We start from the raw sequence: 16,156 nt of genomic DNA, 5'->3' as shown, positions 1-16,156 counted from the left end.
ATCGCTTTCCTCGCTATTTCCCTGGGATTCCCCCCCCTTACTAATTTAAATACTCCTGAGCAGCTCTATCTAGCTTCCTATCAGTATATTAGTCCCCTTCCAATTCAGATGTAACCTCTCCTTCCTATACAGGTTACTTCTACACCAAATGAGATTCCAATGATCCAAAATATTTGAACCCTTCTTTCCTGCACCAGCTCTTTAGCCATGCATTCATCTGCTCTATCCTCCTATTCCTACCCTCACTAGCTTGTAGTACCAGGAGTAATCCAGATATTACTACCCTCGAGGACCTCCTTTTTAAATTCCTGCCTAACTTTCTATATTCTCCCTTCAAAGTTTCCCTTTTTCCTTCCTATGTCATTAGGACCTCCTGCTGGTCCCTCTCCACTTTGAGAATATTCTGCACTCTCTCCGACATACACTTGATCCTGGCACCAGGGATGCAACACACCATTCTGACTTCTCGCTGCTGGTCACAGAAACATCTGTTCGCTTGGAACCTGACATACCCCTCAAGACATTAGAGCCATTCTCAGTACCAGAAACTTGGCTGCACACGCTACATTCCCCTGAGAGTCCATCACTACCTACATTTTCCAAAACAGCATAATGTTTTGAGATGTTGATGGCTACAGGAGACTCCTGCACTACCTGCCTCCCCTCTCCTATCTTTCCTGGAGGTAACCCATCTATCTGACTGTATCTGTGGCATTTCTCCCTTCCTATAACTGCCATCTATCAGACCCCCTAGCTTCTGTATATTCCTTGTTGCCTCTAACTGCCGCTCCAATTGATCCATGCAATGTGACAAGATTTGCAACTGAAGACACTTCCTGCAGATGTAATCATCAGTACCAAGGAAACTCTCCCTTATTTCATAGAACATAGAAGAATACAGCGCAGTACAGGCCCTTGGGCCCTCGATGTTGCGCCGATCCAAGCCCACCTAAACTACACTAACCCACTATCCTCCATATACCTATCCAATGCCCTCTTAAATGCCCATAAAGAGGGAGAGTCCACCACTGTTACTCGCAGGGCATTCCATGAACTAACGACTCACTGAGTGAAGAACCTACCCCTAACATCAGTCCTATACCTACCCCCCCTTAATTTAAAGCTATCCCCCCTTGTAATACCCGACTCAATACGCGGGAAAAGGTTCATACTGTCGACCCTATCTAACCCCCTAATCATCTTGTACACCTCAATCAAGTCACCCCTAAACCTTCTTTTCTCTAGTGAAAACAGCCCCAAGTGCCTCAGCCTTTCCTCATGCGATCTTCTTACCATACCAGGCAACATCCTGGTAAACCTCCTCTGCACCCGTTCCAATGCCTCCACATCCTTCCTATAGTATAGCGACCAAAACTGCACACAATATTCCAGATGCGGCCGTACCAGAGTCTTATACAACTGCACCATGACCTCAGGACTCCGGAACTCAATTCCTCTACCAATAAAAGCCAGTACGCCATATGCCTTCCTCACCACACTATTTACCTGGGTGGCAACTTTCAGAGATCTGTGTACATGGACACCAAGATCCCTCTGCTCATCCACACTACCAAGTATCCGACCATTAGCCCAGTACCCCATCTTTTTGTTATTCTTAAATTAGCTTCTCTATATCCTGCTGTAACCTGCCATATGCTTCCTCACTGTCAACAACTCCTCCGACTTTCGTATCATCCGCAAACTTGCTCACCCAACCTTCTAACCCCTCTTCCAGGTCATTTATAAAAATGACAAACAGCAATGGTCCCAAAACAGATCCTTGCGGAACACCGCTAGTGACGGCACTCCATGAAGAAACTTTGCCATCAACTACTACCCTCTGTCTTCTTCCATCCAGCCAATTCCTAATCCAAACCTCCAACTCACCCTCAATGCCATATCTCCGTATTTTCTGCAGTACCTGGATTTCCTACATCTGACAGTAAGAGCACATCACTCCACTGAAGGCCATCTTTGCTCCTTCACAATCTACAAACCCAGAAAATAGCCCAGTCTTACAGCTCTAAAAACACTGCTCCAGGCTAACTTAGTACGTATGCTTTATATTTTTAAAATTTAATCAAGAGACAGATCTCAATAAAACATAGAATCAAGGAAGAACCCACTCTACTCACTGTTGTAGATTTAGAGCAAGGTTATACTTAAAAACTATGCACTTATCTGCTCCTGTGCTGTGAGCTCTCTCACACAGATTCCTCCAAGGTCAGCTGTGAATTTCATTGTTTGTTAATTTTTCCTCGACACATTCAGATGGCCAGAGATACTTGAACTCAAACAGCAAAGGCAGTAACTGTGCAGATTCACTGCTGTGTCAGACAGTAGTGTCAGTTTCTTTCTCTGATCATGTGGTCACTGCCTTTGTCTGTCTTCCTCCTTTTTAATGTGCCGTTGTTTTGTTCTTTCTCCCCATCCCCCCAAACGTTCCAAAACAATGCAACATCATATAAAACAGTAATTACTGCTCCTAGAATTCAAGGAACTCACCTCCAGCACCTAAAATACCTAAAAAAAAAGGAGCAGCTCTTGGTCACAATTTTTTTCCCGTCGTCCATCTTGGATCACCGGGAGGTTGAGAGGTGACCTTATAGACAATTATAAAATTATGAAGGGTATAGATAGGGTTAATGGTGGGTGTCTTTTCTCAGGGTGGGGATTTCAAAACTCGGGAGCATATTTTTCAGGTGAGCAGAAAAAGACTTGCAAAAGACATTGGGGAAAATTTTTTATACAAAGGGTGGTCAGCGTGTGGGATTTATTTCCTGAGGAATTGGTGGATGTGGGAACAATTACGGCATTTAAAAGACATTTAGATAAATATATTAATAGGAAAGATTTAGACCAGGAGCAGGCAAGTGGGGTTAATTTAGTTCGGGATTATGTTCGGCATGGACTGATTGGAATGAAGGGTTTGTTTCTGTGCTGTATGATTCTATGGTACACAATTTAATCTGGTCTGAACATTTCAACTAAATCCATGGAGAACGGGGAACACTAGAGCAGGACAACAGTGTCTCACGCCAACTCGGGGGATAGCTGATGGCTCACCATACTATACTACCCATAAATTTAATATGGTGTTTAGCCTTACTGTGGAGGTTGGTCCGAAAGAAAGGGCTGGATTTTCTGGGGAGTGGTGATCTCACACAGTTTGCTGCACCAGGTCATCTTTTACAATGAACAAGTGAGCTCTGCATTTCTGAGAGAAGGCTTACCTCAGGGCTACCTCAGCAATGAAGAGCAGTACGTCAATTCCGACAATTCATTTGCTCTACGATGGGCATTTCACAGGAAAAATCCTATTTGTGCTGGAATAATGTTCATCAAGTCAATAAGTCAACTCAAATTTGGAATTGCAAGTGACATCCCAGCACCCCGTTCAGGAAAAGACATCCTGGACCCCAATTAGGAAGTGCATATGTGTAGGTGAATGATAGTTAGGTCCAAGACCAGTTCAGCTTTTGCACCCCTCATGGGAGCAGCCCACACATACACCCGAGCCAGCCAGGCAGGTTAAACCTCAGAGGATTCAGAACCATGTCAAGAATCAACAACCCTGGCAAAGAAATGAAGAAGGGAGATGATTACAAACAAGTAAGCAGATGCTGCAGTAACAAAAGCTCCTGGAATAACCATTTGTAGTTTCATAAGTCACCCTAGGTCGTGAGGAGGGAAAAGAAACACTATTTATCAGAGTATGGCTCAAAAGTGAGAATGAAATACAATTTCCTGACAAACTGCCTGCACCACAGGAAGCTGGACATGTTGCTTCTAAACTAAGTTGATCTATGTTCATGCATTTCCCCAGAGAAACAATTAAAAAGTTCCAAAATGTTCAACCAGTACTCATGTAGAAATTGAGCTTCTGCCCTGTTCATTCAACACCTTTATCTCTTCCCAGCAACCACTTTAGTCTACCTACAGCAGTGTGACTGCAGGCTCTTGTCGGTTAGTCTGATTTACTTGTGAAAGGTAATTACTGTCTGCCTGTTGATTGCAAATTACTTTGCCATTTTGGGTAATCATTATAAAAATACATGTGCTGTGCTGATGAGTTTAAATGGCTAAAGAATGTCAATATTGCAAAGTACAGGATAGTTCATTTTGCTTGATGAAGTAAGGAGGACACCAAGTCCTTGGAAGGTCATAAAATAAATGAAGTAAGAACAGCCAAAAACCTGGGAATGTAGATAAATGATTCTGCATAAAACATCAAGATAAGGAGACGAGGTCATAAACTGAGAATGCGAGATGGGGACAGATTGTTGCTGTTTCTCTATTCAAATCATTGCACCTTCCTAAATTAAGCTTGATCTAAACTGGCGACTCCTCATCTCGCAAGAATTCTTGGCCTCTACAACGTGACCCTTCATTACTCTATATTAATATTATAGCAGTGAAGGGAAATAGAAGGCACTTTAAACAACCTATAAAATAAACATCAACAATAATTGCTGTTTCACATCTGTGCTCACGAGGCAATACCTCAATGAAATAATTTAAAATGTCTACAATGGGGAATTCCTCATCATAAACTGCATCCAAGGTAGTTGCTTTCTGTTTCAATTAGTTTTTACAAAGACATTTTTACTTAGTTGCTCCATGGTACTTTGTGTAGCAACACTAGCTAAAACATTAGAGCTACACTGCGGACTTGGCATCAATGTTGCCCTGTTGATTGTACATGTTAAGGTTAGTTTATTCACTGCTCCTCTCCCGTCACTACAATTGAACACTTCACAGAGCACAGAGGAATATGAAGATATGATGAGTGAGTCATTCTCAGAGGTGCTTTCTTTAACGCAGTACATAGCCTCAGATTGGCATCTCGCATTGATATAACAAACATGTTCGAAAAATTGAGAGGGAATGTGATGAAGCCACATTCAAATTAAGCCAAGTTAAAACTGAAAATGCTGGAGAAACTCAGCAGGTCAGGCAACACCAATGCAGAGAGAAAGAGAGTTAACATTTCAAGTGGAAACTGTTGGGAAATTAACAGATGTTGAATTTGCAGAGCGGGAAAAGCACAAAAGGAAATGTCTACAATACAGTGAAAGACAGGGGACATCAAATGACAAAAGAGTTGGATGTGCAGTGCAATAAGAAAAAAAAGGTGTGTCCTGAGGAAGTGTGAACAATGGGAATAATTTACAACCAACAGTAAGAAAATGAGGATAACAAGTTTAAAACTGAGTCGAGTGTGTGGTGCTGGAAAAGTGTGTCACGTTTGTGGGCAGCACGGTGGCACAGTGGTTAGCACTGTTGACTCACAGCGCCAGAGACCCGGGTTCAATTCCCGCCTCAGGCGACTGACTGTGTGGAGTTTGCACATTCTCCCCGTGTCTGCGTGGGTTTCCTCCGGGTGCTCCGGTTTCCTCCCACAGTCCAAAGATGTGCAGGTCAGGTGAATTGGCCATGCTAAATTGCCCATAGTGTTAGGTGTAGGGGTATGGGTGGGTTGCACTTTGGCGGGTCGGTGTGGACTTGTTGGGCCAAAGGGCCTGTTTCCTCACTGTAATGTAATGTAATCTAATCATAGCAGATCAGGCAGCATCCAAGGAGCAGGAGAGCAAAACCCTTCATTAGGAACAGGGCTCTGATCTCCAGCATCTGCAGTCCTCACTTTCTCCAAGTTCAAAACTGACAAAGAAAGCAAAACAATCAAGGCAGAGATTACAGATTGAAATTACTGAACTCAATAACATTGAGACCAGATGGGAAAACACCATTGAGGTTCACAGTAACACTCCAGGAGGCTGTATACAGAGAGGTGTGCAGGAGAACTACGTGTAGAATTACAATTGCCAGAAAGTCTGGTTCTGAACGAAGAACCAGATTAGCTGCAAAATGGTAACCATTTAAATTATTCAAAACTTCTACTGCATTCTCAGAGAGTCAGCAGAAAGCAATAACTTCCAGTCCATTTGCTTCCTCACATTCAAAGTGAATGACCAAAGCAAAGTGAATTCTCACAGGCATAACAACCAGAAGCACCAGATGTTCATTATTGTGTGTCTTGGGCTTTCAATTCACTTTTCGACTGACAAACATCTGCCAAAAAAAACCCTGAGATGCTGGCTAACAATAAAGGGTCAAGGAAAGGTGATGCAGATAAAATTCTGACTCAACACAACCTTTCCTTTGGTGGATTAACCAACAGTGGAAAATATCAACATCACTGAGTGCTATGGAACTTTCTTTTAATATTTTAGCTATGGTGGAAATCAAAATCGGACAATTATCTCAGTGAAGAACTGAAAATTCACAAGGCTCAAGCGAGAGATTACAATAAAACTATGCTCACCAGATAATCGGAAATCCCAGAGAATCAGCTGGACTGGAGGCAGAGCTTGGAAGTTTATTTTAAAGACATTAGTAACACTGTTTGATTCTCTTCTCTGGAAGGTAGAAGAAAGTACAGCAAACTTTGTTTTAACCTGACACCTTATGAGCCAGCAGACTCGATGAATCAGCAAAAATTATATAACTGAAATACCAGACGTTTACAATGTTACTGTCATCGCTGGGAAGTTGGAGTAGTCACCTGGCGGTGCGAGTGAGAAGGCTCTCTGCCAGTAAGTTTTATTTAAGGCAAAGTTACATTATTATTTAAGTGATTTATGGGGAAATGAAGTAGAACACTGATGTATATTCCCTCTGAATTACGTTCTATTTCTTAGTTTTTACACTGAAGTGATCCACCTAATCATCAACCAGAATATTTGACCAAACGGGACACTGCTGGTCCACAAGGTACCAGCTAATAAAATATTTACTGTACTTAGTAATTCTGAAAGTAGGGGTTCAATAGGTGATGATATTGGAGGATGGCCCATAATTATTCGATCACAGACATGGTGTTTGGCTGTAATAGTTGGGCTGGCGAGAATGTCATGTCGCACTCCTGACATTGCTATGTAGTTATTTTCGACACTGTGTACAGACTCCTTTGTTCTCTACATATTTAACATCTGCATGAAACAAGGCTATTAATTATTAAAACTAAAATGGAAGATGCTGGAAATATACAATAGGCCTGTCAGTTTCTGGAATGAGAAGCATTCTTGGTGTGCAACAATGCCTTGAATATTTTGTTCAGAGTTTACTGTCAAAATGTTAACCCAATATTTAAGATGCTGACAACACCATTGGTGTGAAAATAGAAATGGAAGGCTAAGTAAACATGCAGAAACATGTTGGACTCCTATTATTAGACACCCTGGAGATATTCTGTTCTATTGAAGTGAGTATGGGAGAATACTCATCTGGGCAGCAGCATGCTCAATTTCACCTCAGAATGTTTCTCAATCGTCTGCTGTCTGCAGTTCAGAAATTCAACATTTGCATGCTTTCGTCCTCCTCCAGCTTGGATGCTTCTGAGGAATCCTTCGCATGAGGAAAGATAACAGGAAAGAGTGAACACTAAGTTGCACTCAGGCACCGGCCACCGGCCAACACTTGGGGACTAAGATGTAAAGAACGTTTGGAACGAGCTCACTTGTCACTTGAATTGGTGTCACTGACTAAGGGGTGAGCCATTTACAACTGAGATGAGGTGAAATGTCTTCACCCACAGAGTGGCGCATGTGTGGAATTCTCTGCCACAGAAAGCGGTTGAAGCCACAATATTGAATGTTTTCAAGAAGGAGCTCAACACAGTCCATAGGACCAACAGGAACAGTGGGTATGGGGAGAAAATAGGAATAGGGCACTCAGTTGGATGATCACCCATTATCATGAATGGTAGAACACACTCAAAAGGTGAATGGCCTACTCCTGCTCCTATTTTTCTATGTTGCTGTGCAACAGTTGTGCCTCTATCCATTGGAGTTTAGAAAAATGAAAAGACATCCTGGTGAAACACCAAGTCACGAGGAGACTTCATAGGCTAGACACAGAGAGGGTGTTTCTTCTTGTTGGGTGACTAGAGTCAATCACAGAATCCCTACAGTGTTGGAGGTGGCCATTTGGCCCATAGAGTCCACACTGACCCTCTGAAGAGCATCCCATCCAGACCCAAGCCCCTACCTTATCCCTGTAATTCTGCATTTCTCATGGCTAATCCACCTAGTCTGCACAACTTTGGACTTTGGGAGGAAGCTGGATAACCCAGGAGGGAAACCCACACAGATACATGGAGAATGGCAAACTCCACACAGTGGCCCAAGGGTGGAATCAAACCAGAGTCCCTGGTGCTGCGAGGCAGTAGTGCTGACCACTGAGCCACCGGGCCACCCCTTTATGAATAAGCAGAGTCCCTTTTGAGCTAGAGATTTTAGAAGAATTTGTTTTCTCTCAGAGGATGCAGAATTCTTTTAGGAAGCAACAGAGACATGGTCATTGCGTTCATTGAAGACTGAGGAATACTGACTTTTGACAAACATGGGAGTCAAGGCTTATGGGCCAGAGGTGTAGTTGGGGAAATGGATTTGAGATTGAAACTGGATCTGCCATGATCTTGTTGAATTGTGGGAGTAGGGCTATCTAAAACGCTAAATGCTTTGCTCTAACTCCTGAGTTCCATATAGGTCTGCTCATTCTCACTAAACTGAGGAGCACCAAGATATCTGAACCACAGAACAAAGAAAATGTACAGCTCAGGAACAGGCCCTTTGGCCCTCCAAACCTGAGCTGATCCAAATCTACTGTCCAAACCTGTCGCCTAATTCCTAAGCATCTGTATCCTTGTGCTCCCCACCTACTCATGCATCTGTCCAGACTCATCTTAAATGAATCTATCGTGCCTGCCTCTACCACCTCTGCTGGCAATGCATTCCAAACGCCCACCACCCTCTGTGTGAAGTACTTACCGCGTGTATCCCCCTTAAACTTTCCACCTCTCACCTTGAAAGCATGACCTCTCGTTATTGAATCCTTTCACCCTGGGAAAAAGCTTATCTCTATCCACCCTGTCTATACCCTTCATGATTTTGTAAACCTCTATCAGGTCCCCCTTCAATCTCCTTTTTTCTAATGAAAACAAATCTAACCTACTCAACCTCTCTTCATAGCTAGCACCTTCCGTACCAGGCAACATCCTTGTAAACCTTCTCTGCCCCCTCTCCAAAGCGTCCACATCTTTTTGGCAATGTGCGGGCGATCAGAACTGTACACAGTATTCTAAATGCAGCCGAACCAAAGTAGTGTACAATTTTAACATGACTTGCCAGCTCTTAAACTCAATACCCCGTCCAAAGAAGGCAAGTATACTATCTGCCTTCTTTACCATTCTATCCACCTGTGCAACCACCTTCAGGGTACAATGGACCTGCTCTCCCAGACCTCTCTGCCCATCAACTTTTCCCAAGGCTCTTCCGTTCATTGTATAATTCGCTCTAGAATTAGTCTTGCCTAAATGCATCACCTCACATTTGCCTGGATTGAAATCCATCTGCCACTTTTCCACCCAATTCTCCAATCTACCTATATCCTCCTGTATTCTCTGACAGTCCCTTATGCTTTCTGCTACTCCACCAATCTTCGTGTCATCTGCAAACTTGCTGATCATACTAACAGTGCCCTCTTCCAGATCATTTATGTATATCACAAACAACAGTGGCCCCAACACTGACCCCTGTGGAACACCACTGGTCACCTTTCACCATTTCGAGAAACTCCCTTCAAATACTCTCTGTCTCCTGTTGCTCAACCAGTTCTTTATCCACCGAGCTAGAACACCCTGTACACCATGTAACTTCACTTTCTCTATTAGTCTACCATGGGGAACCTTATCAAATGCCTTACTTAAGTCCATGGATAAGACATCGACAGCCCTTCCTGCATCTATCAACTTGGTCACTACCTCAAAGAACTCTATTAAGTTGGTAAGGCACAATCTCCCGGCACAAAACCATGTTGCCTAACACTGATAAATCCATTCCTTTTGAAATCTAAATTGATCCTCTCCCTCTGCACCTTCTCCAGCAACTTTCCCACCACTGACGACAGGCTCAGTGGTCTGTAGTTACTGGAATATCCCTACTGCCCTTTTGTACAGGGGGTCAACATGAGCAACCGTCCAGTCCTCTGGCACCTCACCTGTATTTAGGGACCCCACAAAGATATCTGTCAGGGCCCCAGTTATTTCCTCACAGACTGTCGCGATCATTACTATTTCCCAAATTATGGGGAAAGGAGGAGCTGCCGCACTTATATAAGGAAATGCTTTTTTGACAGAGCTCTGTCTGACTGCTGTAAGAATAAAATGCTCTAATTTAAGGATAGGAAAAATAAAGTATAATGTAAAATACTGGGAAGAGTCTTCTTCTCTGGTTATCTGACATGAGTAGGTTCCATTTGTCAACAAAAAACAAATGGGAAGCATTTTCACCCGAGTCCAAAGATTATGGGGTGAAACCCAACTCTGGGACTGCAATTAAAACCTCCGGGCTGAAAGGCCAGTGAGAAAGCTCTTGTTACTAACTTTCAGATGAGCCATTAAATTGAGGCCGTGTCTGAGCTCTCAAGTAGATGTAGAAGACTGCAGTATTATGAGGAGAGGGGGATTATTTCTGATGTTAGGCCCACACTTGCCCTTCAATCAAACTCCCGAAAACAGATAAAGGAAAATACTGCGGATGTTGGAAGTCTGAAACTGCGTTTGCAGCAAAAACAATTATTAGCACGTTGCTGTGCACAAGAGTTTTGTGTGTGCAAAATGACTGCTACTTTTCCGACATTAGAATGCTAATTCACTGTGAAGTGGTTTGAGCTGTTTGGTGGTCATAAAATGCGGCATATAAATGCAATTCTTTTCTTTTTCAAAATGCAGCCGCTTCAATGTGAGAAGGATCGAGGGAAATCACTGCTACAGCAATGGGTATGTAAGACAGGACTTCACCAGGTTACCCAATGTTTACGGTATGAAGTCTGACACTTACTATGTCCCAGAGCTTTTGCTCCTGTTTGGATGATAGCTTATTCAATTTCATCTTCACCAGCTACCCAGAGGTAGAAGAGCGGGCATTTCTCATAGAAATGTCAGGCTGCGTGAGCTTTTCTGTGCACAAACGTAGTGAGACACTCAAGATGCTAAGCTTCATTGGGCTGAACAATTCCACCATTCTGAAATAGGAGAGAAAAAGGCATGAAACGGAAATCAAGCCAGAAACTGTCTCAATGGCGTGGCTGTTAAACAGCACGACACCTGGCAGGATTGTTGCAACAATCTGACGGATGATAAAGAACTTTCTCAGACACTTTCTCCTGTTTCCTCTCTCAGGCCAGGCTTTCAATCCACTGACACAGGTGCTGGAAACAAACTGGGGCATTTGCAAGATTTATAACAAGAGAACAGCAAACAAGTGCTTTGTTTCATTGACAGGATGTCAAAATCTGAAAGGATACAAAGGCAGGAGATTCAGTGAAAGTATGGGAATACTATGCTATGACCTTGATTTGGTAGTGAAAAAAAAATCAATACCAATGCAATCAGTCTTTAAAATACAATGAAGATTTTCTTTATTGAACTGCACTCTGATTAGAGGAGAAGGGCTGTTACATTACAGAATCATGCAGTGCTACTGAGGACCATTTGAAAACTTGACATTTCGCAGATGTGAACAGGAAATGTTGCAATCTGGATTAGTCGTCAACAATGCATTTATATAGTGCTGTTGCAATAAAACATCATAAGATGTTCTATAGACATTATCAACACAATTTGATACCAAGCTGTATTGCAGAACTATTTGATTAGAATGTCTTTTTTAAAATAAAATTTAGATAATCTTTACTTAAATTATTTATCCCCCTTATTTCTCTCCAAGTGTCAAACTAGAATTTTTTTGTCCCCGAGGGATGATGGTAATTCAAACAATTCTCCAGAGTGAACTGAGGCAGGGTGGATTTGCAGCATATTGAACAATGTGGATATCATATTTGGGCTCAATGTAGCCTTTAACTGAAATCCTGGAGAAAGTCTTATGAGTAGCCATCACTGGTTAGTGATCAGGAATAAACACAGTGGCAGCATCGTCTCCCTCTCTGAATCCAACATTGCTCACTGTGGTCGTCTAACTGTGCTCCATCTGAGGTAAGTTAGCTGTGAACAGGTCAAGAACCAAACTTGGGATTGCTGTTGCTCAGTGCATTTATCAACGGTGACTCCTGGGGAATCTTTGGCAGCAGTCACATTTTGTCAATTCCATAAAAGTCTTTTTGATTTTAAGGATTGTAGGAGAACCATACAAGAACCCAATTAAGCTTGCAGTTATGCTCACCAAGCTGTGAAAAAGACTATCATCTTATTTTTCAGTATAAGTGGGAAATGGGAAAAGAACTGCCTTGAAGTCAAGGATAAAGGATTGCTGAAGGATTGTTGCATGTTTCTGAAAGCAAGTGACTTGACACTCATTGTGAGCACTGTTTCCACAGCTGCTGGTTCACGTAGGAGTTGAAAGTGCAGACAAGCTGGAGCCAAGAGTGTGTCAAATGGAGGTTCAGAGGGCTAAAAGCAGCTGATTGGTCTGTGAACTAGTGACCAGTCATTGTCAACAAAGGCCTTCTATCTGCTAACAACTGGGTTTATCAGGTGACTGAACAGCTTGGTACTGTGAAGAAGATTGTGAGAAGCCTACAAGCCACCACTAACTCAGGACCTCTCTCTGTTCTCCACTGTCAAAGCGACATTAAAACTAAAGAAAACCAATTTAGTTTTCCTCTATCAGTTGCTGTAAGCTTGGTCATTTGATGAATAATGCATAGGCCTTTAAAAAATGTGAACCAGTTAGCGCAGGACTCCTATAAACCAGTGTAAGCATCCAGAGAAGGAAGATCAAACAGCAGCACAAGGACCATCTCAGTAAATCCTGCAAATAGAAACATTGAATTTCTTTTCCAGTCTTTCCTTCTAACTAAGACACCTTTTTTTTGTGCATAAAGGGGAGTACAGCTTTAACTAGTAGAGTTGTATGCTGATGGTTCAGAATTGTCTGCCTGTAGCTACACTCTATTTACTTGTAATAAATAGCAATTCCTGTTAAATATGGAAATCTGATCAGTGTTTTCTGTCAATCTGGATCTGAAAATCAGGTAAAGTAGTATTCTGGCCTGCTTTCAAAAGTCTTTCTTTTGTTAGGAATAGCAGGGTTTGATGCTTAGCACTCCACTGCAGTGAGGCTGGACCAAGCATCAGTTTATATATGTTACAATTGCAACTATTACAGAGATAATATTAACCTATACAAAGGAATTGCTTTTATCTTTGAATGCTAATATACATTGGTGTTTTACAATAACTGGTTCATATTTTCACCTGCCCTCTGAAAAATATCAGGATATCAAAGTTTGGGCACTGACACCACATGAAGGCATTAAAGTTAATCCACATGACTGCAACAGTGGCTCTTGGATTGGTCAAGCATTTACTCTGATTTCTTGAGCTCCCATCATCTGTGACAGAGTGGATAAACAGTTTTGGGGTGTGGAGAGTAAAGTTTCAAATAATGATCATTCAGACACTACACAAACTTCACCCTCTGAAAACATGGACAGGCATCATTCGAGGAATATTAGCACCAAGATAGATTAAATTCAAAGCAATTATAACCCACAGAATATAAAGTAGTACAATAGCTTGCATATTGTTTGCCTCATTATATTATAATTCACTAACTTAGTAGTTACACCTGTTCCACATACTGAAAGTGATGAAATTTCAAATTCAAATACTAATTTCTACATGTTTCATTGCAAGAATGAATATGGAATTAAGTTCTGGTTATTGTGTTTCTCGCATTTCATTTCTCAAGTACTTCATTCATGGTAAAGTGACTTAGGATATTCCAAGGTCATGCAACACGTTTCTATCTCTTGTGCTTTAAATAAAAATGACATCCCTAAAACAGCAGTTTGTTGTTGAAAATAAAAACCCCTTTTATCTCTGAACTGAGGGGACTGGTTATGGATCAACCATGATCTTAATAAATGGTGACGTAGACCTGAGGCTGAATAGCCTATACCATTCTTGCATCTGTCAGCCAGTGGTGTAATTACAGATATTAGAAATAGTCACTAAGCTCGTGAACTGATTTTACAGTCCCAAAGAGACAAGACTCCAATGTAATAAAAACAGAAAATATTGGGGAAACTCAGCAGGTCTGGCAGCATCTATGTAGAGAAAAACAGAATTAATGTTTTGAGGCCAGAATGATTTTTCATCAAAATGTCTGCATTCTAAAGAAGTATGTCTTTTCTTAGATAAGGGGACCAAACCTGTTCACAGAATTTCAGCTGTAGTCTGACTAGTGCCTTGTTCAATTTTAGCGAAACCTCTGAACTTTTACACTCACTTCCTTTTGACATAAAAGGCCAACACGCCATATTCCTTCCCCATTACCTGATGAACTTGGATGCTAACTTTTATTGATTCACTTTATTGACTTCCAAATCCTCTCTTCTGTAGCTTTCTGCAGTCTTTCTCCATTTAAATAATATTCATCTCCACATTCTTCCTGCCAAAGTGCACACTTTCACATAAAAAATGTGACCAAAGTTACATTTTCCCACATTATATTCCATCTGTCACGTTTTTGTCCACTAATTTAATCTGCCAATATCCCTCTGTTGACTCTGTGTCATCCTCACCATTTGCCCTTCCGCCTATTTTTGTGTCATCCGCAAACTTGGCAATAGTATATTCACTTCCCCATCCAAATCATTAACATATATCAATAATTGTGGTCCTAGCACTGACTCTTGTCGCACACCACTAGCTGCAGGTTGCCATTTTGAAAATGTCCTCCTTATCGCAACTCCTCTTCTGTTAGTTAGCCAATCTTCTATCCGGAACAACAGAAATTTGGAGAGTGGGGATTGTGAGTGTATACTTCAATTGCATATTAAAAATGTTTTTAAACTTTCAAAACAAATTCAATTTCACAGAACTGAAGTAACAAAGTACCACAACAAGGCTCTCAGTGACAAGTAACATTTTCCTGGGACATCTTCCACCAGGGTGTGGGCCAATCAATGTGATCAGATCAGTGGCAGTGCAGAGACATCGAACAACCGAAGATCACCAACGGAGATGGAGTTACCAAAATGAGTATTAACTTTTTACAATGCTAAGAATGGAGGTTTAAATCTCCTGTGTTAATGATTCAACAGCATCTCCCTAGTTAGGTGGGTAAAATTATCACTGGTCACATAAACTAGGCAAATTAGGTAGTGGAGGCAGGACTGCTCAGAATATCAAGGTGTACTCACCATCAGTATGAACCCGCATGGCAGAAGCAGTTATATCTGTAGTGATGTTAAAGTAAGGAATCCACAGATCCTGAAAAGAGAACATGTAGCATCCTTTCAGTGTCAGGACAGGCAACACAACCCCATCCCCCAACCTTTTCCATCAACAACCAGTTCTAATTTCGGAATTAAAAAAACTAAACCTGGAGGGAGACTGGGAGGGTGAGGGGGAAAACTGATAGTGGGGAATGATCACCTACAAGGTCAAATTTGAAACAATTGAGGAAAAGAGCACATTTAAGGAGAAGTTATTTACATACATGGAGGGATTTAAAAAATGATTTTTAGATTAAGGAAATAAATGGGAGGAAGATTTCATGGACAGCAGAAAGTTAGAATGGCTCAAATGGCCTGAATCTTACAGGCTGTATAGCCATGAAAATCTATCAAAAAGTATAGAGGTGGATCATTACACCCAAACAGAATATTTTGTTATAGTTGTGCATATTTCAATTGTCTTAGATTATCTCATGTTGGAAACCTCTAACAACAACACTACAGCTGCTGAATTGCCCCCAGGCCATTGCTGTGCAGAAACAAGCAACCAAGGGGAATGGGAATTCTTGATCACTTTTCAAACCCACTGAGAGATGAGTCAAGTCATAAAGATTGGAAAGTGCCAAGTTGGGACTGTGCACAGAAACCAGTTCAAGTTGGTGCTGTGCAACCAAGTGACCCATAGTAATATACCAAGTTCTGTGCGATAATACAGTTTATCCAGTACAAAATGTTAGGCACATCAACTACTGAATGTTTACGTAGCAACTACCAGCTACATGGCATCAGGGGCAAGTGTTACTAATTATAACAACCAGCACGTAATATTTAAACTAGTATTTAGTATATAAAACATTGCAAGACTGTTTAGAATTCTGTGATTGATGAAGAG

At 41.6% G+C, this 16,156-nt stretch overlaps 1 protein-coding gene across 6 annotated transcripts in view; it reads right to left on the bottom strand.

Moving 5' to 3' along the window:
- The window catches only part of pnpla7b (patatin-like phospholipase domain containing 7b), a 345,798-nt gene that overhangs the window by 51,858 nt on the left and 277,784 nt on the right, over positions 1 to 16,156 (bottom strand). For 5 of the 6 annotated variants that reach the window (XM_043719899.1, XM_043719901.1, XM_043719902.1 and 2 more), the window contains one exon: positions 15,229 to 15,298. In XM_043719899.1, coding sequence (XP_043575834.1) covers positions 15,229 to 15,298 — 70 coding nt within the window. Of the gene's footprint in view, positions 1 to 10,905; positions 11,086 to 15,228; positions 15,299 to 16,156 lie in introns of those variants that run through there. The other variant, XM_043719904.1, reaches the window with a different exon arrangement.

Source organism: Chiloscyllium plagiosum, chromosome 30 (assembly GCF_004010195.1).
Source record: "Chiloscyllium plagiosum isolate BGI_BamShark_2017 chromosome 30, ASM401019v2, whole genome shotgun sequence".
In the NCBI taxonomy this organism is placed as follows: Eukaryota; Metazoa; Chordata; class Chondrichthyes; order Orectolobiformes; family Hemiscylliidae; genus Chiloscyllium; species Chiloscyllium plagiosum.
The sequence above is the reverse complement of the archived record's forward strand: the minus strand, read 5'-3'. Positions and strand labels throughout refer to the sequence as shown.